The sequence below is a fragment of the Nematolebias whitei genome, chromosome 6 (assembly GCF_014905685.2).
Source record: "Nematolebias whitei isolate Nwh7 chromosome 6, NemWhi1, whole genome shotgun sequence".
NCBI classification, from domain to species: Eukaryota; Metazoa; Chordata; class Actinopteri; order Cyprinodontiformes; family Rivulidae; genus Nematolebias; species Nematolebias whitei.
The window spans coordinates 53,144,108-53,171,368 of record NC_056503.1 but is presented as its reverse complement, the minus strand read 5'-3'; the positions used below and the strand labels follow the sequence as shown (position 1 = coordinate 53,171,368).

The 27,261-nt window shown below is 43.3% G+C and overlaps 1 protein-coding gene across 1 annotated transcript in view; it reads right to left on the bottom strand.

Annotated features, from left to right (window-relative positions):
• The window catches only part of usp32 (ubiquitin specific peptidase 32), a 296,302-nt gene that overhangs the window by 96,278 nt on the left and 172,763 nt on the right, over nt 1–27,261 (bottom strand). The window contains exons 16-18 of the mRNA XM_037677753.1: nt 24,874–25,039; nt 12,515–12,669; nt 8,604–8,685 (exon numbers count right to left, since the gene is read on the bottom strand). Of these exons, the coding sequence (XP_037533681.1) occupies nt 8,604–8,685; nt 12,515–12,669; nt 24,874–25,039 (403 nt within the window). The remainder of the gene's footprint in view (nt 1–8,603; nt 8,686–12,514; nt 12,670–24,873; nt 25,040–27,261) is intronic.

Here is a 27,261-nt window from a genome sequence, read left to right as displayed (position 1 = left end):
CTACACCCCCCTGAACATAAGAGGATATGGGTGGAAGTGGTCTCCAGCTACAAGTACTTGGGTGTACACATGAATGACAACCTCAGCTGGAGCAAACACACCACCAGCCTGATCAAGAAAGCTCATCAGAGACTCTACTTCCTCAGACGGCTGAGGCGAGCTGGTCTGGGAAGCTCAGTCCTCAACTCCTTCTACAGGTGTGCAGTGGAGAGCATCCTGTGCTCGAGCATCAACGTATGGCATGGAGGCTGACAGCTGCATAAAGAAATGCTTTGCAGAGAGTGGTGAAGGCTGCACAGAAATCTGTTGGAATCAGTCTCCCTCCATCACAGACATCTACACCTCCAGATGCAGGAAGAGGGCCACCTGCATCATGAAGGACCCCACCCACCCAGCACACACACTTTTTGCCCCACTCCCCTCAGGAAGGAGGTTAAGGAGCATTAAGTGTAGAACCACTAGACTGAGGAACAGCTTCTACCCTGAGGCTGTTAGACTCATGAATCTCTAACTAGAATAATCACTGTGAAAAACCATATCATGTTGCTGCTGATCTGTTTCATGTTGCTGCTGATCTGTTTCAATGTTGATGTGTTCATGCGTGCACATCTGCTCACAGACTCATGTTCATGTTTGTGCTGATGTTCAATGTTTTATGTTATGAGTGCTTAGTGTATATTTAGTTGATGTTTTTCTTAGTTCATATCTTAGATGTTATTACTGTTTTTCTTATACATTTTATTGTTGGATGTAACTGGGACCCCGTGTACATAATTTCGCTCCACCACATGTACCACATGAGGTGCGAATGACAATAAAGAAACTCTGACTCTGACTGACTCTGACTCTCTGTACATTTGTGCAGCCCAGAGCTGCAGAAAAAGCTTCCTCTTGCACCTCTTTGCAGCCCATACTGCAGGATAAACTTCTGTAGGGACACATCAAGGTTTTTCTATCATTAACTTTTATTATTTTGATACTTTGAATTTAAGACTGACTCTCCATTTCCAAAGCTGGACCATATGTCAATCACGTTATCATATAAGATGAATAACAAAAACCTGTTATTGTAATTAATTGCACACCTGGTATTAGGATTTCAGCAAAGCTGAAAGGCCCTTTAGTTTGAGAACTTTTCCATCTGTCCTGTGAAATATAACATCTAAAACGTACGCTTATCTCTTCCGAAAAGGGAGGATTCATCCTCCAGTCCTAGAGTGTGAGAAAGACCCCATTGTTTTCAAGGACTCTTCTTTCCATCTCACAGTAGAAATCATTTCTTTAACAAGTTAAATTTCTGAGTTCTCCTGAACACAATTGAATGTTTTGCTGTAAAAACGGCTAAGTTACTTACTTTCTAAGCTCAATACTCAGTAATCATGCATAAAGGAAGTTGATATAAAACTGGTGTTCAGAAGTTACAACCGTGTGCATAAGTTCTAATGAAAACGTTTATGGATGAGTAAAAAGCTGCTTAGAAGTTTGATTATTCTGTTATATTGAGAATTTACCAAAGCAGTGTAAATTAGCCATTTAATATTTTTATTAAGGCTATTAAAGTTCAACAGTAACTTGAAAGAAGGTCCACCCTTCTGTCGTGATTGGCTCGACCATCACCTTGTAACGCCTCTAAGTCAAAGAAATTTATTTCTGACACTTTTGGCTTAGAGCAGACTGGAAGAAGTTTTTGAAGAAGTAAGGTCAAACAATTGGATATTTATTGCCAGAAGATCTTTGCCACCAGGAGGAGAAAACGCAGCCCTCCGGTAGCTCATCAACCAACCCCCCTCAGGAGCAAACTTTCGACTCTAGATTTCAGCTGATTTCCAGTGGCGAGGGAAATCCCACCTTCGACACTATAATTCATCTCAAGAGTTCTGGTGACCCTCCAGGCGGTTGAATTGCAGACCACCTTCCAATTGGTAGGAAAAAGCTGCTCAGATTTTCTCTGCTAGTGTCTGATGTCCCAGATAAGAAGTTGTCCAGAATAAAAATTTCATCATTATTAATTAGAATTAGCCTAAGTAGGGAGGCCCAGACTTCCATCTCCCCAGCCACTTGGGCCAGCTCTTCAGGGGGAATCCCGAGGCGTTCCCAGGCCAGCCGAGAAATATAGTCCCTCCAGCGTGTCCTGGGTCTTCCTCTGGGCCTCCTTCCGGTGGGATGTGTCCAGAACACCTCACCAGGGAGGAGGCCAGAAGGCATCCTAAACAGATGCCCAAGCCACCTCAACTGGCTCCTGTCGACGTGGAGAAGCAGCGGCTCTACTCTGAGTCCCTCCCGGATGACCGAGCTTCTCACCCCATCTCTAAGGGAGAGCCCAGACACCCTGCGGAGAAAACTCATTTCGGCCGCTTGTATCCGAGATCTCATTCTTTCGGTCACAATCCAAAGTTCGTGACCATAGATGAGGGTAGGAATGCAGCTCGATCGGTAAATTGAGAGCTTCGCCTTTTGACTCAGCTCTCTTCACCACGACAGACCTGTACAGCGCCTGCTTCACTGCAGACGCTGCATCTATCCGCCTATTGATCTCACGCTCCATTTTTCCCTAATTCGTGAACAAGACCCCAAGATACTTGAATTCCTCCACTTGGGGTAGGACCTCCTCCCTGACCCGGAGAGGGCACTCTACCCTTTTCCGGCTCAAGACCATGGCCTCGGATTTGGAGGAACTGATCTTCATCCCGGCTGCGTCACATTCGGCTGCGAACCGCTCCAGCGAAAGCTGTAGATCACTATCTGATGAAGCCAATAATCAATGAACCTTTATTTCAAGAAGGACCATCAGTCTAACAATGGATCATTAGCACACTGATGGCTGTTTACTGTTCACAGAGGGTTGAGTCAATGACTCAGGGAGTCAGTTTTCAGGGACACCACCAAGTCATTGGTTCAGGGATGTTGACAACACCTGGGTTAAAATTAAATCTCAGGAAGTCCAACATTTTACTGACCACATCAACTCTGTGGATAAATACATCAAGTTCACACGAGAAGATGTAAAAAATGGCAGGTTGGCTTTCTTGGACTGTGAGGTCTCAGTCTCTGATAGAGGACTTCTGCAAACCGAGGCGTACCACAAACCCACCCACACAGACCAGTATTTGCAGTTTGACTCCCATCACCCTTTGGAGCACAAGTTAGGAGTCATCAGGACTCTGTATCACAGAGCAGACAGCATCCCCACTAACTCAGGAGCCAGGCAGAAGGAGAAATCCTACACAAGACAGGCTCTAGAGCAATGTGGATATCCTAACTGGGCCTTCCTGAAAGCAGAAAAGAAACCCAAACAGGACTCCAGTCAGCCATCAGGTGAAAAAAAGGAACCCAGACCCAGACCAGTGGTCATTCCGTATGTTGAGGGAGCATCAGAAAAACTGAGACGTTTATTTTCTAAACATAACATCCCAGTGGCTTTTAAACCCCAAAATACATTACGGCAAAGACTGGTTCATACCAAAGATCCAGTCCCCCAGCACAAACAGAGTAATATTGTGTATGCTGTTCAGTGTCAGGAGGGTGATCAGTCTTACATCGGGGAAACTAAACAGCCACTGGCCAGAAGGATGGCCCAGCACAGAAGATCAACATTATCATGCCAGGACTCTGCGGTCTAGACTCATCTCCAGGCCAGCGGTCACTCTTTCAGGGATGAAGATGTTCACATCCTGGACAGAGAGGAACGATGGTTTGAGAGAGGAGTAAAGGAGGCCATTTTGTGAAAAGAAATCATCCATCATTAAACAGGGGTGGAGGCCTCCGGGTTCAACTGTCCCCCTCTTACAATGCTGTGATTGCTAGTATCACTCAGCCTCCTGTGAATAGTAAACAGCCATCAGGGTGCTAATGATCCATTGTTAGGCTGATGGTCCTTCTTGACCATGTGAGCAGCTGTTCTATTTCGTATAGGTTTCGCCCTTTAAGGCTGTCGTTGATGGGTTTATCCCGATATGCGAAGCATTGCACTGAAAAATTTAGCCCACGCCCACCTGCTGTGTGGGCCACACCCGGTCCGTATAAATTACGTTAAGAGCGAGTAATCGGCTCCCATTTTTTCTTCAACGAGCTAATAGCACTGTCAGAAGAACGAAGAAGGAAAGTTGTGTAGATGACGAACCTTTATTAAGAATGCTTGGCCCGTCACGTCGACCTCCGGTCGTCCCGGTGAGCTCTCCTCCCCGAGGAGAAGCTGACGAGCAGTCTTGTTTCAAGGAGTATTTCTCAGTGACAGGTCGCTACACGCTGGACAACGCCATCTTGTAATTTCCTTCTTATCGCCGACCCTCGGAGCGAATCGGATGGTTCCTCCTGGACAGGCTACGTCAGCTGCAGCCCCCCGCTGCTCATTCCCTCCTGGAGAGCGTAGTGTCGGTGGAGGGGGGCTGAGCGAATGCTCACCTCATCCCACCTCGTTTCGCATAGGCGATCACACCGCTCCCGGCCGACGGCACCCTCTGGGGTTGCCCGGCGTAATCCAGGAGCCGCTGGCATGAAGGGACCCTTTTTTACGTCCCGCGCCTTTCCCGCCTGTTCGAATGATACGGCGGGAAGGTTTTTTTCTAGGTTCCATTCTGGCTCACCCAGTAACGTATCTCGCTCTCGGCAGGAGCGACACGCGTATTCACCGCAGTGGTGTCAAACGTGTGCTCCCGCGGCGTTAACAGTTTCACAAGCCTCACAGCGGCTCTGCTCCTTCATCCTCGAAGAAGGTTTTCTGAATTAATACTGCAGCTCGTGGAATCACTCAAAAGCTCACGTGATTCGCAGCCAAGAATGAACGTGTTCTGCAGAACGAGCCCAGTGGTAACTTCGCCCCACCGATGCCATGCGCTGATTCCTGACCGCACCAGAGTCAAACGCGCGCTCCCGCGGCAATCGTCACTTAAGACGTCGCATGAATGAGGGCGCGCACACACGACTCTTCAGGGCACGTCGGCTCATATGTGCACCCGCTCTCCGAGTGTTTACACGGAGCAGCGGCACACAACATGAGCACAACACAGATGAGCTGTGTCCCACAGCATCAGCAAACACACAAAAGATTTGCATGCTCGGGGGCACGCGTTTTTTCTTTCTCCTTCAACGCGCACCAGCTCACATCAGCATGCGAGTTCACAGCATAAACGCGTGCCCGCTTTATAACTTTATAAACGAGTGGCAATGAGCACGCGCTCCAGACGGATAGGCGAACCGTTTTCATCAGGGGATTCATGCTGCAGTACAGCTCAAACCCTGGTGCGGAGGAACTCTAGTGACGTTTTCTGTCATTTCTAGAACAGATCTCGTCCCCTCTCGCAGAAGCTCAGGAAATTCTGATTAAAATGTAATTTCCAGAGTCTCAGAAGGAGAGGAAAACGCAGGGTTCCTCTCTCGTCACTCCCTGGTCCCAACGAACAGGAAAGATGAGATTTATTCTAGATTTGTTAATTTTGGACTGTGAGAAACAACATTCCATTAATGTGCCCGAGCCGCTCTGCAGCCGCCGCACAGAGCAGGGAGGAGAATTCTGCTTATGTGGACATCTGCTGCTGCTGAGCAGTTTTTACAGACAGGTGGCAGCAGTGCAACTCACGTGAACCAGTTGAGTGATATCAGTTGTTTTCCGTCAGCAGACCTACGTCACACATGTCAAACTTCACCGAGGCACACACATTTAACGAGCTGTGGGGGCGCTGTGGTTCTTCACACAGCAGCTCATTTAAATGTTTTTGGAGTGTCGCACGGGGTTTTTGAATGTGATTCAACACTTTGCCTCTGAGCTGCGGAATCATCAGGGTTTTTGGATTCACACAGACAGCAAGTGACTGTTGCATACATAACTGGCAAGAGATGTATGCGCTCAACCCATGTGCCACATTGGGAGACAGATGTTGTGTGGGGCACACCCAATCTGCTCTCCATTGGAGTAGGGTACATCTCCTGTGTTCTGAACAGGGGACGGATGTGATGTCCAAAGATGGTCTTTTGCGGCACGGGGACCAGGGACCTTCCATCCAGAGCTATGACTCAGACGCGGCAGAAATCATGCGAGCGACTGGGGACCTGTTGCAACACGAGAGAACGCTCGATGTCAACTATAATTATCATGGAGCCACGGGACGATCCACCGCTAGGGGTGGACGTGTTTGTTCGCATCATGTGGTCGTAATGCTTCTTCACCTCCCTCACTCCCTCTGATATCACAGTTTTTTTAACTGAGCTCAGGAGGAAGGACTGACAGCTCCTCTGTCCCAAGTGCGTGAACGCATCATGGTTCCCAGGCCTACGACACTTGTTATCGGGGCGCTCGTGGAACCTGGCGTGGAGGGAGGCCGCTCTCCTCCAGGCGGGAGGAGCGATCAGGAGTTAATCAGAATAGGCCAGCACCTGTGGTCTGGCCATTGTGCGGTCCTTTTGAGAGGATGGATCTCTCTCAAGATGTAGTGCGTACGATTCAGGATTCACGTGCTGCAGCCACCACAGCATTGTTCACATCAAGTGGTCAGTTTTTCAGCGCTGCTGTACAGAGAAAGGTGTAGAGGCCATTTCATGTTCACTAGGTGGTGTGCCGTCCTTTCTGCAGCAGTTGATGGACAGAGATCTGGCATTCAGCTCAAGTAAAACGTTCACTGCGGCAATCTCTTTTTGTCACGAAATTTTCAAGACAGAACAGTTTTAATCATCCGCTGATGAAACGTTTTGTAAAAGGTGTACAGAGAAGGCGTAGAGGCCACTTCATGTCCACTGGACAACATGCTGTCCTTTTCTGCAGCAGTGGATGGACAGAAATCTGGCGTCCAGCACGATTATCGTATGCTGCAGCCATGTTTTCTTCTTGTCTCAAAGTTGTCGGAGACAGAACAACCTTTAATCATCCTCTGACGAAGCATTTTGACTCAGACTGAAATAGCAGCCGTGGGCCTGTTTGCGACACGAGAAAATGCTCAGTGTCAATTATGGTTTTCTATGAGCCTGCGAGACGAACCACTGCTGGGGGTGGATGCGTTTGCCCACAGCCCATGGCCCAAAATGCTTCTGTACGCGTTTTCCTCCACCTCCTCTGATTTTACGGTTTCTGAACCGAGTTGAGGAGGAGGGATTGACAGCTCTCCTGGTGGCCCCCGAACGCGTGAACGCACCATGGTTCCAAGTCCTGCAACGCCTGCTGTTGGGGCGCCCGTGGAAACTGCCGTGGAGAAAGGACGCTCTCCTCCAGGCAGGAAGAGCTATCAGGAGTTACCCAGAAATAGGCCAGCACCTGTGGTCTGGCCACTGAACGGATCCGCTTAGAGAGGATGGGTCTCCCACATGATGTAGTGCGCACAATTCAGATTTCACATGCTGCATCTACCACAGAGCTGTACACATCAAAGCGGACAGCTTTTCAGCGCTGGCGTACAGAGAAGGGTGTAGAGGCCACCTCATGTCCACTAGGTAGCATGCTGTCCTTTCTACAACAGCTGATGGACAGAAATTTGGCGTCCAGCACGATTAAAATGTACGCTGCAGCCATCTCTTCCTGTCACGAAGGGTTCGGAGACAGAACAGTTTTAATCATCCACTGATGAAACGTTTTCTAAAAGGTGTACAGAGACACAGGCCTGTTTCACGCCCACTTGTTCCACAGTGGGATTCAACGCTGGTCCTGCAGGCTCTGATCAAAGCTCCATTTGAACCTCTGGATCAGGTTCCACTTAAATTCTTGTCTCTTAAAACAGCCCTGCTGTTGGCTTTAACATCCGCTAAGAGAGTGCGTGATTTATCTGCCCTCTCTGTCACGCCGTCATGTCTTAGAATTCAGGCTGATGGGCAGCTCAGCTGATTTAAGACCAAACCCAGCTTTTATGTCTAAAAACATCACAAGCTCTTTTAAATCAAGAGCGATATCATTGGAGGGGTTTTTCCAACACCATAACCTCTTCTTGTATTCAAAGTAAAGCCATCATTTCATTCTGCAGCTGTATTCAGCGTTTGATCACTTATACTCACCAAAATTGATAATAAATCTCACAAAAATTGTACTTTGACTCAAAGCGTTTTTATTATATGACTTTTTTTTTTAACACGAAAATAAATCACTAGAGCATTAAACTTGAGTCTGATTGAATAAATTAATAATTTCTGGCTTCAGAACTGGAAGCCAGTGGTGCCCATTCAAAATAAAATTACTCATAAAAATTAAACGATCTGAGGACAGTTAATCCTACACTTCCTTCTGCAGCTGATCAGCTGTTCACCGTGCAGAGCGAAGTGGGCGTGGCCAAGAGCACTTGCAGGTGGCAAAGAGCAGAGGAGGAAGGAAGCTGAAATTATGACATTCTGTCTCTTTTAGAGCATTTAGAGTTTAGAAACATTGTTTAGAATATTATTGCAAGAGTATGGGAAGGGTTTAAAATGCCTTAAGATATAAAATAAAGTAAACTACTACTTACTACTTGTAAATCTATTCCTACTTTGCGGTTTTTCAGTTGTCATGGGTCTTACGGGTACAAAACTCCCATGATAAACAAGGGACTACTGTAGTTCCAAAAATGCATTCATATTTGCAAGACACATTTGATGACATAGGTACTTTAATATCATGTCATTAGTATAAAAAATATATACAAATCTTGTCAAACCTTCAATAACTAGCTGTTGTTCATCCTGGATCTTCAGGCTCTCTAATGTGTGGTCTTCATCATCGAGAAGGGTGAGATAGTTCTGAACAAGAAATGAAAAGGTTTTTACTCTGTGATTTCACAGGGTCATTAAAGAACTTTGTTGATCTACTATTATTATTATTATTATCATTATTCAGTGAAATTCAATTCAATTCAGTTTATTTGTATATATCAATATTTTGTAACAGAAGTCATCTCAAGGCACTGAACAGAAACATTCATATATAAAAAAACAAGTTAACATTATTAGTGAAATTGTTTGTACAACTGAGGTTTGTGATATGTTCTCCAGAAATAGTTTGACTTGATTTTATATTTTTAAAGGAAAGTAGATATTATGTTAAGCTGTAAGGAGTATAAATATGTTGACAATGTTTAAGGTGAGCATATATTTTTATAAAAAAAATAATAAATACATAAAAACCAGACTGCCGTTGTTAAAATACTTTTTGTTCTAGGAAGTACTGGCCTTGCACACTCTTATCTCTCTGACCAACTTCAACCTGATGTTCCTTCTTGGGCTCTGAGATTGTCTGATCAGCTGTTTTTAGTTGAAGCTCAGAGAAGATCAGGCTTATTCAGTCGTGGGCCCTGAACTTTAGAACAATCTACGCCTCAACATTAGACAGGCCACTTCACTTAGCTGTTAGTTCAATTCAATTCAGTTTATTTCTATAGCGCCAAAGTTGTCTCAGGGCACTTTACAGAAACATTCACATACATAAAAGCCAATTAGTAAAGTTCTCTATCTAAAGAATCCAGCAGACAAGTTGAATCTTGGCTTCGTTGCAGTCTCCCATCCTGAGCAAGCACAGTGGCAACAGTGGAAAGGAAAAACTCCCTTTTAACAGGAAGAAACCTCCAGCAGAACCAGGCTCAGGACAAGCGGCCATCTGCTTTGACCGGCTGGTTGAGAGGACAGGAAGGAGAGACAGACGAACACAGAATGGTAGGTCCTGATATAGGTCCAGGTGTATCTGAAAGACAAAGAAACACATTAGTATTATTTGTGGGTTTTTTTTTTCATTTCTCATCTGTGACATCAACTCTCTGCTGGTGTACGAACGACAACAACTTCTGGATCTTCGACTTTCTGCCACCAATATTGCTTATTTTAATCAATATGAGAGTAGCTGTGGATCAAGTCCCCCCACACTGCTGGCGGACATGCCTGTTTACCGGCGGCACGCTGTGCACCTGCCTCCCCAGAGACATCGCTCCAGACGCCAGGGAAAACAGGCTGGCCGGCTGGTGAAACTTAAAGCCCTTCTTGCTGCCTCTGTATCATCCTCTCCAGCTGATGGTCAACATTTCCATCTTCGATCCTGGTGCGATGTAGATCCTGTGGCGCTCTGTCTGGTCCAGCTGTCGGGGTTCGACTCTCACACTGGGCCCGTGCGCGGCTGTGTTTCCTGCCCAAGACATGCGTCAAACTCTGCAAATCTGAGGCCGCTGGACTGGACACTGCAATCATCTAATCCTGTGGTGGACTCTACGAGGATGGCCCTGATCAATGCCAGATCACTGGCTAATAAAACTTTTATTTTGAATGACTTTTCCTGCCGCAACCGACTGGACTTTCTTTTTCATCACTGAGACTTGGATTTGCCCTGGTGAGTTCAGTGTTTTTCTGGAATTATTGCCTTTGGATTGTTCTTTTTTTTTTAATGACATTGTTGAAGCACTGGACGCAAAGGATTATTGTGCTGCTCTTTACTTAGACCTGTCTAAAGCTTTCAACACTGGACCATGACATCTTATGTCATAAGCTCTCAGAAATTGCTTTTTCAGATATGTGCAATGTGTTCAACATAATGATACTTCCCCCAGTTATTTAACAGTCAACAATGGTGTACCACAAGGCTCAGTCTTAGGACGCAGTCTCTTTACAATCTATATAGGTAATTTAGGTCAGAGCATCCCTGATACATCCTAACATTTCTATGCTAATGACAAAGTTGTTTGTTTTTGAGCTAAAACAGTCGGTAAGGTTTTCCAGCTTTTGCAATCCACTTTCAACATCCTCCAGCCAGATTTGTTCCACCTCAAACTTGTCCTAAACGCCAAAGAAAACCAAAAGGATGCATTTTTCAAAAGGAAGTTGCTCCCAGCAGTTCTTCCTTTGATTTTATCTTTGAATGGTGCCACTATTGAGTTTGTTGATTCCTATAAATATTTGGGTATCTCGGTCAATTTGCATCTCTCTTTTAAGCTTCACATGGAAAACCTAGTAAGGAAACTGAAAGTTAAACTGGGTTTCTTTTTCAGAAACAGATCCTGTCTAACTCTGAATGCTAGGAAACGCCTTGTATCTGTGACTATCCTTCCCTCCATTTATTACAGTGACATTATTTACATGAACGCTCCTACAAGAACCCTGCAGATGTTGGATGCTGTCTATTATGGTGCACTAAGATTCATAACTGGCTGTAACTACCGTACCCACCACTGCACCCTGTATTCACTGGTTAACTGGTCACCATTAACTTCACACAGACTCTCCCACTGGTACATTTTCATCTTTAAATCACTTCTTGGTCTGCTGCCTTCATACATCTCCTCCTACATGTCTCTGCGTGAGTGCAGCTACAACGTGTGCTCTCAGGACATTATTACCTGCAGTGTTCCCTCAGTGTGGACTGAACTAGTCAAAAGGGCCTTTTCCTACTCCACTCCTGTTTCCTGGAATATCTTGCAAAAAGACCTGAAGCTCTTGACCTTGACCTCTCTAAGTAGCTTTAGACATCCGTTAAGTTCCTGAGAAAAAATCAATGCAGACATTCTTGTTTTTAGTTTTCTACATCACCTTACAACCTAGCTGTTTTTTTGGTTACAATTTTATTTTCATTTGTTAACAAAAATCTCAATTTGTACGCATCCTTTATGATGATCTATTGTTTTCCTTGTTCCATTGTTGTCATCATTCTTTGTTAAAATCAGGTCTCTCTTGTAAATGAGTCCCAGAGGCTCAATGGGATTAACCTGTAGAAATAAAGGCTGAATGAATAAATGAAATACTTGATTCAATAAATATTTTAGAAAGCAACAAGAAATAGTCTGACCAACAGCTCTCCTTGTGTGAATAAAGCACGCTCCACTTTTCTTAAGCATCCTAACCCCTGGAACAATGTAAGCTTGGCACTCACACACACACCATTCACATCTGCTCCAGTATCTCCATTACCACTGCCTTTATGTGCTTCAGTTCTCGGTTGTTTAGTTGAACAATATAATTTTTTTTAATGAAAGTAAATTGGACTGTCTTTCGACATTTTGATCACTGTTATTTTGATAAATTGGCACGTTGTTTTGATACGTGATATATGTAACATGATTATCCATCAAACATTTCTCTTGTATTTTTTATAAATAATCAAAATTTTATTAATGACCCACTTAAACTGTAAAACTGATTTGAAATTTAGTTGTGCTGTTTAATTATATTTTTGTTTTTAATTAAATTGCCCTTAACTGAACTTTTGGGTTGGGGATTTTTTCAGGGTAGAAGCAGAAATGTGTACTTGAAGGAGCAGCTCTGATGTGATATTAGGAAGCTCGTAAGTGGCTGTTGTGTTTAAAATGTGTCTTTATGTCATTATTTTCAGTTTACATAAACTATATAGGTTTTATTCGCTCAAGACAGTCAAATTTGTTCATAACTTTATTATTAGTAAGCCTGAGAGTTACAGGAACACACCATGTCAAAATAAGAGTTCCTGGAGTTCCTGGAGTTCCTGTTCCAGCCGGATCTGGCTCAAATTAAGCCCTGGGCTTAAGGTATGTTTACAGATGGTTAAAATACAATTGAACTTTTGTGTTTTAATACTGCATTAAATCTGGGAGAATGTTGGAACATTGTTGCAGCTCACCTCACTGTTGTAGAGCCAAAGCCTCATGTCTTCCTCCTTGATCCGGAGCCTCTGAGACAAAAAGAGGTGGATGTCCTTGACGGTGGCCATGCAGCTGAAACAGCCAGTGTAAGCCAGCATCCTCTTCAGCGGAGCATGTGCCGATGGCAGATTTCCTGCTAGAAAACAATAGAATTTTTAAACAGACCTTTAATACCATCTCAGATGTAATTTTTGAATATAAGGTTTGGTTTGTTGATCAATTGTGTAAAAAAACACCACCCTTTTTATTGGATGCACAAGCTGAATGTTATCAGTAACAGCCTTCATTTGACAGAGGATTAGTTGTAAGAAAGCAGCAGGAGCTCTTTGGTCAGTCAGTGCAGGGTAATTGGACAATAATTGATCAATCAACTTAGTGGATTTAGGTCTTAGTGCCACTAAAATCAAGCATAAAAGAAAAATCTATATTAGTCCAATTATTCATTCATTGAAATTATGATTTCAAAATTATTGGTGAGATTTGCCATCAACACAGGTTTGCTACTCTATGCGTTATGCTGGTGAAGATTCTCAGTCATCCAGGACATGATGAATTCAAAAAACGTTCAATACAAAAACAACTGGACTTTATTTGTAACAGAAGATGTTTCGCTCCTCATCCGAGGAGCTTTCTCAATTCAAAGAGCAGAGAGTGAGAGATACAGGTTATAAGGCTGAGTGAGATAAGACACACACTATGACATACTCTGCGTTTGTAAAACAAAGAATCAGATACATAATTTATTTAAGTGAAATATGAAGTGCACTTTAAACATTACGTCAGCTCAGATGTTATTTATAAAGGAAATTAAAAATTACGGTCAAATGAAACTCCTTTTGTTGTATAGGGCTGAGTACCGAACTAAGGTTATTTAATGGCACTGACCGAACTGCACCGGTCGGTGTATGGATTGAAATGTCACTCTTCTTTCGGTGTCAAGTTTCAGTATTGCTTGTAATGTGTCACGTGGTTTCAGCACGCAGGCAGGTGAAACACCAGACATATGACAAACGGATTACGTGTTTACAACCAGAGCTGTATAGAGCTGCCGTACCGAACCTATGTATAATGTATGTCTGGTGCTGCCCACAGACGGGGTTCACGTGTGCAGCGCGTGTGTTGTCAAACGGCTTCAATTTATGAGCAGAAAGTTGCTCCGTGTTTTTCTGCAAGGACAGAGGAGGACCGCAGCCTCCCCCTCCTCTCAGCGTTAAAGTCAGCCTGAGTGTTAGAGAGCATGAACAGCCTGATTCATTATCTCCACGACCGGACTCCTCTTCATCAAGAAACTCCAAGGACGGAGCTGTGTCTGTGTTTTCAGCTGGTAAGTTTATGTTTGTTAACGTTACTGCAGCTTAACAAGTACATCGCGGTGAATTATACTAGAATCCGTGTAACGCTAACTTTAAGATATTAGTGTGTAGTTTTATTTTATGGGTATCTATGTAGCTAGCTAAAATCAAAAGCTAACTAAAGATTGAAACTAACAGAAAAAGCTTGTAAAAATGTGCTCGTCCATCAGGTCAGCTGCTTAAACAGTTCCCTAATGCTCCTCAGGGCGCCTTTCAAAAACCCAAGGTCACCTTACAAAAACAATTAAAATCAGCAATTAATAAAAACAAAATCAACAAATTTGGGGAGCTTAGAAGAAAACAGCTTGAATGAAGTTCAAGATGGCTGCCGAGGGTTGGAATGGTTTGTTGGGCACCACGCCAACTCCTCATATTTTTAAATTTTCTTTATTGCTGCTACACATTTGGGCTTGTAATCTCATTCTATATGAAGACACATCAGACAAGTCAAATATTGGTGGACAATCTAAGCTGTACATGTTTGGATATGGTCACGGCACGCTGTATTCAATTTGGTCATCTGCCTGGAAACAAACCAAACAACACAAGATTAATGAGGTTGGAACCAAACAAAGTCAAAAACAATGAGTCCAGCTACAGGCAGGAGGTGGAACACCTGGAGAGCTGGTGCAAGAACAACCTTCACATCAATGTGAAGAAGACGAACGAGATGGTTGTGGACTTCAAAAGGAACCCCCCACCCCCACCCCTGAACATAGGAGGATCTGCGGTGGAAGTGGTCTTCAGCTACAAGTACTTGGGTGTGCACCTGAATTACGACCTCAGCTGGAGCAACAACACCACTAGCTTGATCAAGCTCATCAGAGACCACTTCCTCAGGCGGCTGAGACGAGCTGGTCTGGAAGCTCAGTCCTCACCTCCTTCTACAGGTGTGCAGTGGAGAGCATCCTGTACTCCAGCATCAACGTGTGGCATGGAGGCTGCACAGCTGCAGAAAGAAAAGCTTTGCAGAGAGTGGTGAAGGCTGCACAGAAGATGTCGGAATCAGCCTCCCCACCATCACAGACATCTACACCTCCAGATGCAGGAAGAGGACCACCTGCATCATGAAGGACCTCACTCACCCAGCACACACACTTTTTGCCGCGCTCCCCTCAGGAAGGAGTTTGAGGAGCATTAAGTGTAGAACCACTAGACTGAGGAACAGCTTCTACCCTGAGGCTGTTAGACTCATGAATCTCTAACCAGATTAATCACTGAAAAATCACATCATGTTGCTGCTGATCTGTTTCAATGTTGCTACTGATTGGGTTCAATGTTGCTGCTGATCTGTTTCATGTTGCTGTGTTCATTCGTGCTCATCTGCTCACACAGACTCATGTTCATGCTGCTATTGGACATATTGTTTCTATACAATTAGTGCTTAGTGTATATTTATTAACGTTTTTCTTCGTTCATATATTAGATCTTATTAATGTTTTTCTTTTACATTTTAATACTTTTGTTGGATGCAACTTGGACCCTGTGTACACAATTTTGTTGATTAATAGTTTGACCTAAAGGCAGCATGTAAAAGGAAAATAGCAGGGGCCCTAGAACTGACCCTTGAGGGACACCACAGGAGACACAGACAGTCTGGGACTTGGCATTGCCAAGACTAACACATTCCAGCCTATTGGAGAGGAAAGATTTAAACCAGTCCAGGGCAGTGTCACAGAGACCGACCTCCACATGAAGACGGTGGAGGAGGATACTATGGTCCACAGTGTCGAAAGCTGCAGTGAGGTCAAGGAGAACAAGGAGGAAGGGAGAACCAGTGTCAGCAGCCATGAGGACATCATTGGTGACTCTCAGCAGTGCGGTCTCAGCACTGTGAGCTGCACGGAAGCCAGACTGAAACTTCTCATACAGGGAGTGTTGTTGTAGGTGGATCTGCAGCTGAGCAGCAACTGCTTTTTCCAGCACTTTTGACAGAAATGGGAGGTGGGAAATTGGGCGGTAATTAGAAAGAATGTCTGGATCCAAATTAGATTTTTTTCAGAAGAGGCCTAATGATGGCAGTTTTAAGAGGCAGTGGAACATGACCAGATTGTAGTGACTTATTTATTATTTGTGTGATTAATGGGCTTATTGCAGAGTGATTGGATTTAATGAGAGATGAGGGGAAAGGATCCAGGGCGCAGGATGAAGGCTTCATTTTCTTGATGATGGTCTCCACTTCACTCTGAACAACCTCATCAAAGCAGCTCAGGGACCCAGAATGCAGACGGGTAGATGGCAGACGAAGATCAGGGAGGCTATGGAGCTGAGATCTAATGGAGTTAACTTTGTTTTTAAAAAATTAAAGGAACAGGTTGCATTTTTGAACAGAGTCCTCATGAGACTGTTTAATGGGATTAAGGAGATGATTTATTGCGGAGAAGAGTTGTTTAGAGTTTCCAGGGCAGTTGTTGATGATGTTGGAATAATATTTGGACCGTGCTTCTTTAAGAGAAAAGGCGTAGGCTTTCTGATGTTCTTTATATGCCTGCTGATGTACAGAGAGACCAGATGATTTTACACGTCTCTCAATAGCACGGCCAGCTGCTTTCATTTTGCACAGCTCAGCAGTGTACCAAGGGGCTGAACGGGAGAAAGACACCAGCCTTGCTTTAAAGGGAGCGTGGAGGTCCAGAAGCTCCTGGAGAGATTGTTTGTAGTAATCCACAGAGTAATTTGCAGATGAATGATTGACAGCGGTCAGGGAGTGGAGATCAGAGGACAGAACCTCAGGGGAAATGTTTTTAAAATCACGGAACTGGATAAGTCGTTTAGGATTTGGAGTAGACAAAGTTGAAGGCACTTCCAGGGAGATGACACTGATTATGTTTACATGGACATAAGTAACCGGATCAAATGGCCGGTCGGAATAAAAGTGTGTCATGTAAACACTCCGTTCGGGTTATTTTTTTGTATTCGGTGCGATCCGATATAATTTGTGATCAGAACGAAACGGGTGGTTTACGCCGATCCGTAACCTGATCGGTGCGCATGTAAACGCTTGATCTGTTTGTTTTTATCTGATCGTGAAAAACTGACCTGACTGCGCATGTGCGACTTTGCCATTTCCGCCTGGCTAATGCTAATAATATTAACATGTCAGGGAAGCAAAACTGGTCGGTGAGCGACACAACATTTCTACTAGAAACTTTGAAAGAGCTCAAAATGATCTGTATTACCTGTAGCTCAGTCAGGGAGTGCAGTAACGTCTCCAACATCATTAAATCCTGTCGTGGGTCCATTTTGGGTGCTCAGGTTTGTTTACGTTCACCCGGAAGTAGAACTTCTTCTTCGGTGTTTTTTTTTTAGGAGAGTTTACCACTCTGTGCATGTCAGTACTGCTGTTCAGAACAAAGCCTGCTGCATGTAAACGCTCGTCATGAACAGATTGTGTCCATGTAAACAATACATTTGAATTATTCAAACAGAACACATTTCAATCCGGTCAAAGAATTCTGCGCATGTAAACATAGTTACTGTGGTCTGAAACACCCAGGTCATATATAGATAAGTTATTGATAGGTACAGTGTCTGTAATCACCAAATGCAGAGTGTGCCCCCTGTTGTGCGTAGGGGCGTCAACATACTGAGTGAGATTGAGAGTCCAAAAGAGACTTAAAATCTGCTGCCATAGGGGAAAAGGAATTATCAATGTGTATATTTAAATCTCCAAGAATAATATTTTTCACAGGAGAGGCGCAGAAAAAAGTCAGGAGGTCATGCATCTGAGTTAAATGAAACATGTGGTTTGGGAGACCGATAAATCAATATAACATTCATCAGGAGGGGGGCTTTGAGGTTGAAGGCCAAACATTCAAAAGAGGAAAAGTCCTGAGAAGCCAGATGTGATCATTTTAAATTACTGCGGTAAATTACAGCCAGACCACCACCATGGCCAGTGCAGTGGGCTTTCTGCAGGTAACTGTATCCAGAGGGACAGGCTTCATTCAGAGAACTGTACACATCTGGTTGATACCATGTTTCAGTAAGGCACATGAGGTCCAAATTCTTCTCCAGAATATGATCACGAATAAGACATGATTTATTGGACAGTGATTGAGCATTGAAAAGTTCTATTTTAATATTGGTTGGAGTAGAAGCCTTTAGTAGAGGTTTAAGCAGCCTGAAGTCCACTCCATGTTTTCCTTGCCACTTTGTGCGCTGTGTTCTTTCAGCAATATCAGGGACTACAGAGGCAGCGTTCTGATGATGTGATTGATGTGCAGCAGGACCGGTAGACCAGATGGAAGGGATGGAGTCAGACCCAGCTTGCCGAGAGTAAACAGTTCTCTTCCGAGTGCCTCTATGGACATAATGAGGTTTACGCAGAAGGCCCAGTTGTTTGATGATAGAAACAGAAGGTGGGATGGAGCAGTTGTTAAGTCCAATAAGATGGGAAGCGGAGTATGTCAACATCGACGAACCAGCCAAGCCGAGGGAAGCTAGCACAGAGCTAGCCGCTAACAGCAGACCCACGGTTCTGAAAAAGATATCCAAAAAGCAGTGCGATGTAATCCATAGCATAGCACAAGAGAAAATCCAGCAAAAGATGACAACTGGAACAATCCAGACGACACAGAAGGTACGTAAAAGTGAAGCAGTTTAGACAAATAAGAGGAACTAAGACCGTTCAAAGACTTAAAAACAAACAATAGAACTTTAAAATAAATTTGAAACTGGACAGGAAGCTAGTAAAGGGACATCAGAACTGGAGTAATGCGCTGTATGCAGGCATTAGCCGGACGTCTCTTGCTCGTCTGCAGCTTGTGCAGAACTCTGCTGCTCGCCTGTTAACTCAGGCTCGTAGGCGCGAGCATATTACTCCAATCCTGGCGTCCCTTCATTGGCTCCCTGTGCACTACAGAATTAATTTTAAGCTTTTGCTGTTTGTTTTTAAATGTCTGAACAACCTTGCCCCACCATATCTGTCTGAGCTGTTTTAGCCTTACTGTCCACCCCGATCCCTACGATCAGCTGATCAGCTGCTGCTGACGGTCCCTAAAACTAGGCTGAAGCTCAGAGGTGACAGAGCGTTTGCTGTTGTTGCTCCCAGGTTGTGGAACACTTTACCCTTGAGTGTCAGACAGGCCTCCTCTCTTCGTGTTTATAAATCTCTTTTAAAGACACACTTTTATTCTTTGGCTTTTAACACGTGATCTTATCTTTTATGGCTTTTTAATACACCTGCTGTGAAACTGGTATGTGAATGGGTTTTATGTTTCTTTGTGTATGCTTTGTGTGTTTTTATTGTTTTGTTTGTTTTTATTGTTTTATTGTGCAGCGCTTTGGCTACCCTTGTGGTTTTTAAAATGTGTTATATAAATAAAGTTGATTGATTGATTGATTGAGTGATGTGCTCACGCCTGCCTGCCCCAGCATAAAGTGAGTTACAGTAGTCCAGCTGGGTTGTAATAAATGCATGGACTAATTTTTCAAGGTCGGATCTGGACAGCAGGGACTTGAGTTTAGCTATCTGCCTTAGCTGAAAGAAGCTTTTTTGAAGAACAGAATTTATCTGCTTATTAAACTAAAGTCCGAGTCTAAAACTATGCCAAGATTGGTAACAGACTGTTTTAGATATGGCTGAAGGGAGTCCAGGTTTGCAGGATCAGTGACAGTGGCAGAGCTAGGGTTAAACACAATGACCTCAGTCTTCTGATCATTAAAACTCAAGAAGTCTGCAGCCATCCAAGTCTTGATGTCATCAGCATAATGAAAGGAAAGACCATGTTTCCTCAGGATAGATCCTAAGGGGAGGAGATACAATGAAAACAGAAGGGGTCCAAGAATGGAGCCTTGCGGGACCCCGCAGGAAAGAGGCACTGAAGTAGATAGAGTGTGAGCAAAATTAACACAGAAACTCCTGTCGCTCAGGTATGAATGGAACATTCTAACGCTGCACCAGTAATCCCAACCCAGTGTTCTAGCCGGGATAAAAGGATACTGTGGTCCACAGTATCAAATGCAGCGATAAGGTCAAGGAGTACCAGGACTACAGACTGACTAGAGTCATTTGCCAGAATAATGTCGTTGCAGACCTTAACTAAGGCTGTTTCGGTGCTGTGTAGTTTCTTAGGTCGTTTTCACACTAGATGGTCCGGTAGACTCGGATCGGTTCGGGACCAATATTCATGACCTTTAGTTTACATTTGAGCTGGTGCATTTGCATTCACACTGCACTGTGCAGTCGAGTCAACCTGTTGAACCAACCTATTCCCCCGCTCGCCTGTGGGGGCGCTGCACCAAGAACTACTGAAAGAAACAACACAAAAACCTCTGAAGACACGTCTTCTTCTTCTGTAAATAAAAATAAAAACGAAGTGGCATCAAGTTTTAGCAGTTTTAGGAGTTATATTTTGTCATTTTTCAAAAATGGACTTCGCATGAGCAGAAGATGAGACAGAAGACCATGGAGAATATTGTTTTTCACACAAGGCAGCTGACAGCTCCATACAAGGAAAGAGAAATGCGTGTTTGTTTACCCTGCGGAGCGGGGCTCGGTCTGTTTACATTCACACTGCACTCGAACCGTGCTGGAGTTCGCTTCTACCGAAACGAGACCTAGGTTTTAGCCCGGGCCAGAGTTTGCCTTTTTGTTCCGTGACAGAGTTCGATGGCGCGTTCACACCTCCCTAAACGAACCAGACTTTCTAGGAAAACGAGCTTGAGTTTGATTAAAGCGGACTAAACAGGGCTGGTGTGAATGCACCCTTAAAGCCAGACTGAAAGATCTGAAGAATAGAATTTCCACTCAAGAACTCGTTTAATTGAGTGAAAACTATTTTCTCCAGGATCTTAGAAAGAAAGGGAAGTTTGGAGATGGGTCAGAAATTTGAGCAGGTTGAAGGGTCAAGTCCGGGTTTTTTTTATTAAAGGAGTTACCACCGCATGATTAAAAGCATCAGCAGGGTATATGCAGGAATAATGAAGTTAATTTCAATACCTTTTCAAGACTTTTTCAAGACCTTCCATAATAAATTCAAGACCTTATCGTCACTTTGTTTTATTAAGCAACAAATCTTTGATTTACAAAACTGCTGTTGTTTTCAATTAAATCCGTGAATCTCAAACCTACAACAGAACTGAGATACAGTGGATAGAAAAAAATTTAAAAGAACAAACTGAAGCACGACTAGGTTAAAGAAAATATAGCTTAGGTTACAACAAGACTCGTAGTTATTTTAAAGTAACTTGGTTGAACAATGGCGAATAAGAAATAAACACAGTAATCATTACATGTGCCTCAGTGCAGTTGCTTTGCATTCCAGCAACTCTTCAGTTTGCACCAGCTCACTGAGTTTTTCTTTACGTCTCCTTCTCAAGACATTGGACTTGGTGATCAGTTGGGCCATTAAAGAACCTGACTTTCCCTCTGCCTGCTCTGCCAACTGATCTGCATCTTTTTGCAGAGAATCACACACCTCTTGTAGAAGTTTTCTCTTTTTTTTCAGCTCTTCTAACTCAGCTCCAGCTGCTTTCCTCTTAAGGCTCTGTGTGGAAGTTTCTTTCTTCTTTCGTTGCTGTTCCAGGTAAATCCTGTACTTTGACCTTGCAGAGGCAACAGAAGCCAGCAGCTCCTTGGTCAGAGGTACCTGCAGAACACCCCCACAGACACTGACCTTGTCGCAGATCAACCTCAGAGCCTCCATCGTCTCTTCGTGTATGTTGCAGGTTTCGACCTGCTTGTTAACTGAGAATCCACGCTCCACTGTGGTCTGTCCATGGGAGAGTTTGGCAACACATTTCTGTGACAACAGTATGGATTTGATATTTAATTTTTAGACACACAGGTGTTCAAATCAAGTTATGTATGTAAATATCACACACACACACACACACACACACACACAATTCTTCATTGATTTAAAGGAATATTCTATTTGAGTACTTTTCATATATAAAAATGTACTGTAATATGCTTTATTTAATATCAACATACACAAAGAAAAGATTAAATAGTAGTAAACAAAAAGATTCACTTACTTTGATGTGATGCAACAAGTCCTCCGCTGTTCCATGTCCCAGGAATTGAGAGCCCAGATACCTGGATTGAACGCAGTCTTCATTCCAAAAACGAATGTGCACATCGAGCTGTTTCTTTTTAGTTGACTGGTTCAGAGACTCGTCAAACATCAACACAAATGGGCCAGCTTTGTTAATACTGTCAACGAGCTCCTGCTTAAAAAAATGTGCAAGCCCGAATCGCAAGATGTAACCCGTTTTGTCCTTGCCACAAGTGAATGTTCTGGCTATATCCGAATCTGGAAACATTGATTTAAAAATGTCCGATATGCCTTCGTTGGAATTTAGAGAATGGTGATTCACCGCAGTGTGGAGACACCAGATCACCTCTGCACGCAGTGTTGGTGTGCTGCCCATGGTCACCATGATGTCGGCAGACGGAGAGGCAGAAGACAGTGTCAAGGGAGCTTTGGTTGGTTCAGGCACACGGTTAGCTGGAAGCGCTGTCGCTGGTGGAGCACAGAAACTGCTGATAGACATCTGCGTTTTGCGGCTAGCTGCACTTTTGTGGCTAGCTCCAGTCATATGGGACTTCAAGGCGTTTATGCCCATCGAGGCTACGCTCATCTTTTTTTTACAAAATGTACAATAAGCCTCGCAGTTATTCTCGGCGACAGGCCTCAGCCATTCTTGAAAATCAGGCATCTCCAACCAGGAGTCCGAAAACTTGCATTTACCCATTGTTCTCATGGTCTCGCGGCAACTTACTCGAACACACAGACTCAAAGCAGCCGCGCATGCGCACAAGATAGGCCTAGCCGTTAAGGCTGTTGTAACCTGACACTCTAAATTTGTGCGAAGCAGTTTCCGAATCCTCCGCGGTGAGGAAAACAAATATTAGTCATACATACTTTTTGCTGTCAAATTATTTAAAGCTAGAATAACAGCAAAAAAAATAATACCTCATCAAATCGCTTTCAAGACTTTTTAATACTTTTCAAGACCCTTAATTTTCCCAAATTTGATTTATCAACTTTTAATAACTTTCAAGACCCCGCGGACACTCTGATCAGGAACTACACCTGTAGCCATACTGCTGTTTATAATGTCAAGAACAGAGGGTCCAATGGAGGGTAGGACTTGCTTAAAAAAATGATGTAGGGATGGGGTCAGCAGGAGAACCTGAGGGTTTCATATGACCAATGACGTAATTTAGAAATGAGGGAAATGGGTTCAAACTGGTTAGACTGATGTGGAGGGGACAAAGACAGAGGGGTCAGCTGTGGTGTGAGGAATCAGTAACCTGATCGACTCAACATTTTTAACAAAGAAACTGGTAAAGTCGTCACATGTAACTGCAGAGGCCTCCCAGTTGGCAGACTGAGGCACGGTTAAAATGGAGTTAACGGTGTTGAAAAGAACGCAGGGATTGTGGCTGTTTGAGGCGATGATTTGGGAGAAATATGTGTTTTTTTTTCTGATTTAACAGTGGCCTGGTACTCTTTGTAACATGATTTTAGCTTGATAAAAGAAACGTGAAGTTTGTCCTTCTTCCATTTACGTTCGGCTTTCCTGCATTGACGTTTGGCTGCGTGAGTGATCTCATTCATCCAAGGGTGTGGAGTGCGCTTTGGATGCGTAATTTTTAATGGGGCAACTAGGTCAAGCACCTTAGCACAGGTCTCTTGATGTACAGTGACTAGCTCATGGGTGTTGATGGAAGAGAATTCACAGACTGAGAGAGAGTTTTTAGTAAAAGCAGAGGAAAAGAGCGCAGCAGTGGAAGGGTTAAATATTCGACAAGGCCTGGCTGGAGGGGTAGGGGGTTTGGACTCGTTGAAAAAAGAAGTGTTAAAAGAAATGGGTTTGTGGTCGGAGAAAACTGCATCCCCAATTTCTTACTCAGAAACAGATAAACCAAAGGTTAACACTAAATCCAGTGTGTGGCCGTGCTGGTGAGTTGGTCCTGCAACATTCTGTACAAAGTTCAGAGACTGGATCAGATCTAGAAAGTCCTGAGTCAGCAGCTTTTCAGGGCAAAAGACATGTATATTAAAATCTCCCAGAATCAAAACCCGATCATATCGAGTAAGATCGAAGTTAAAAAGTCAGAGTTCAGCCATGAAGTCCTTATTATATTTGGGTGACCTGTATAACACAGCAGAAAAAACAGGATTTGAACGGCCCATCTCAAAACACAGCAGTTCGAAGCTCAAACAATTAGTTGGTATTTGTACCCGTTTGCAGTTCCATCATTTTTTGAAAATAGTTAATAATCCACCACCTTTGCCTAAGCAGGAATTTAAGTCCCATGACTGTATTGTGTGGACTCTGGTTCCAAAAATACAACATGGTAGTATAGGCTACTGTTGGCTACAAGTCTCAACAACAAGAGAAACTAGAAAAATTGTATTTCCTGTGAAAATGCAGTCTGAATGTTTATTGCTGAAGATATTGCTAAAAACAGCTGAAATTAGTTAAAAACATGCTGAAATGAATGTAAAATGGAAGAACAAGCCTACGTTAGCAGAAGAAAGCAGAAAGAAAACATATTTGCTGAAATAGGTTTAAAGAAGCTGAAATCACAAAAATTAAGAAATTAGCTAAAAAAAATGCTGAAATTACCTCTCCAAATACATAGGGACATGAGGTTGATAATAAAAACGAACTTTGGTTGAAACTGAGTTCAGTGTTTCAGTCAGTATACCGATTATAATGATCTCCAAAGTGTGATACCATCACCAACAAGTTTTGCAGCTGTAACTTAACCAAAGCTTTAGATTATTTAAACTTTACAGCCAATTCATCTTTCCTTTTCATTCAACCTTTATTTATACAGGTTAATCCCACTGCGCCTCGGGGACTCATTTACAAGCGAAACCAGAGAACCTGAGACCTTTTCATGGACCCACTGATTTAGACCCCAGCACGCCTGGGTTGGATCAGTCCACAGAGGGAAAATTAAAAAGTGGGGATTGAAGCATCAATCAAAAGTAAATGCTCTTGCTGCAGGCTTACGTTACCTCTTAGTGGGGGTAAATATGGTGGAAACATTCGTAGACTGGTCATACCCATATTGACCCAAATGTTGGACTGAGGGGAGCGTGTGGGTGGCTGCTGGCGGAGGAAGAGAAGATAGCGAGGGAAGAGTTCCAGCTCAGCTTGGCTTGTCCTGCTGTCCAGGATCACCTGAAGGAGTGGAGATGAAAGACGTATAAAGTAACTTTTACCAAAAAAAAAGAAGTCCAAGCACTGATCAAAAGGGGACGACAAGTTGTCTTCATGAATCTGAAGGACAGCAGTGTTGTAAAATGCCGTTTTATTTTTTTATTTTATTTTTTTTTACCAAAATGTAATCTATGTTTCACTGAGGGTGGTCTGTTAATCTCTTTGTAAAGATGAGTTAATCATTTTATTACTCATTAAATAACATGGAATCTGACTATCAGACTATGAACTGACTCGAGCCTCACATCACATCACTTTTTTCAACCTTTAGGCAGTTAAATCCCATTGAGCCTTGAGGAATCATTTACAAGGGAGACCTGAATTCAACAAAAAATGATGACAACAATGGACAACAACGACAACAATAGACAATTATAAAAAGGCATATAGATTTTTTTTTTTTTTTTACAAATTAAAATAAGATGGCAAAAAAGTAACAAAAACAGCTAGATTATAAGACGAATGTAGAAAACTAAAAACAGGAACATGTTTGCATTGGTCCTTGTCAAGAGTCCAACAGATTCTTAAAGCCACTTAGAGAGGTCAAGGTTGAGAGCTTCATATCTTTTTACAAGATCACTAATCTGGGTGTGATAATGGACCTTCCCTGAAACTTAATCATGTAAACATGATTGGACCACAGCATTAGGATCTGAGAGTTTGTGCCTCCAGCCTACACATTAACTGCAGTGGACCATACCTCGGAGCTTCTCCGGACGCTCTGCTCTCCTGCACCTGCTGTGGCAATGGTGTTTTGAAAATAAAATGCCCACATTGTACCAAAGATGCTGGAGTCCTCGGTGCCTCAGTTAAGAAAGATTTCTGCATTGACAACATAAACGGGTCCTATGAACTAAGCAGAGGTCACACAGGTACACCAGGTACAAGCTCAGTTGTTTGTGATGGAGCAGGAGTACTGTGACTTCATGGTGTGGTCTGGGTCAGATTACTTTATTCAGAGGATTGTGTCTGATGTGATTTCTTTACTGAAGCAGTGAAAAATGTAGAAATGTTCTATAGGTCAACATTTTTACCTGAGCTATTGGCCAAATTTTATTTTAAATTATTGTTGCATGTTTTGGAGCAGCCAAACTAACACAGGATTAAAGCACATGGTTAAGATTCCAGTGATGATGTTTAAAGATTATATTTCATACAAACCGGATTCCAAAAAAGTTGGGACACTAAACAAATTGTGAATAAAAACTGAATGCAATGATGTGGAGATGGCAAATGTCAATATTTTATTCGTAATATAACATAGATGACAGATCAAAAGTTTAATCTGAGTAAATATAACATTTTTAAGGAAAAAATATGTTGATTCAAAATTTCACAGTGTCAACAAATCCAAAAAAAGTTGGGACAAGTAGCAATAAGTGGCTGGAAAAAAGAAATTGAGCATATAACGAACAGCTGGAAGACCAATTAACACTAATTAGGTCAATTGACAACATGATTGGGTATAAAAAGAGCTTCTCAGAGTGTCAGTGTCTCTCAGAAGCCAAGATGGAACAATCGCTGTGCGTAAGGGTCAAGGCCGTAAAACTCTACTGGATGCTCGTGATCTCCGGGCCCTTAAACGTCACTGCACCTCAAACAGGAATGCCACTGTCAAGGAAATAACAGAATGGGCTCAGCAATACTTCCAGAAAGCATTGTCAGTGAACACAAACCACCGTGCCATCCGCCGTTGCCAGCTGAAACTCTACAGTGCAAAGAGGAAGCCATTTCTAAGCAAGCTCCACAAGCTCAGACGTTTGCACTGGGCCAGGGGTCATTTAAAATGGAGTGTGGCAAAATGGAAGACTGTTCTGTGGTCAGATGAGTCACGATTTGAAGTTCTTTATGGAACACTGGGACGCCATGTCATCCGGACCAGAGAGGACAAGGATAGCCCAAGTTGTTATCAACGCTCCGTTCAGAAGCCTGCATCACTGATGGTATGGGGTTGCATGAGCGCTTGTGGCATGGGCAGCTTGCATGTCTGGAAAGACACCATTAATGCAGAGAACTATGTTCAGGTTCTAGAAAAAGATATGCTCCCATCTAGACGTCATCTCTTTCAGGGAAGACCCTGCATTTTTCAACACGATAATGCCAGACCACATTCTGCAGCAATCACAACATCATGGCTACGTAGGAGAAGGATCCGGGTACTGAAATGGCCAGCCTGCAGTCCA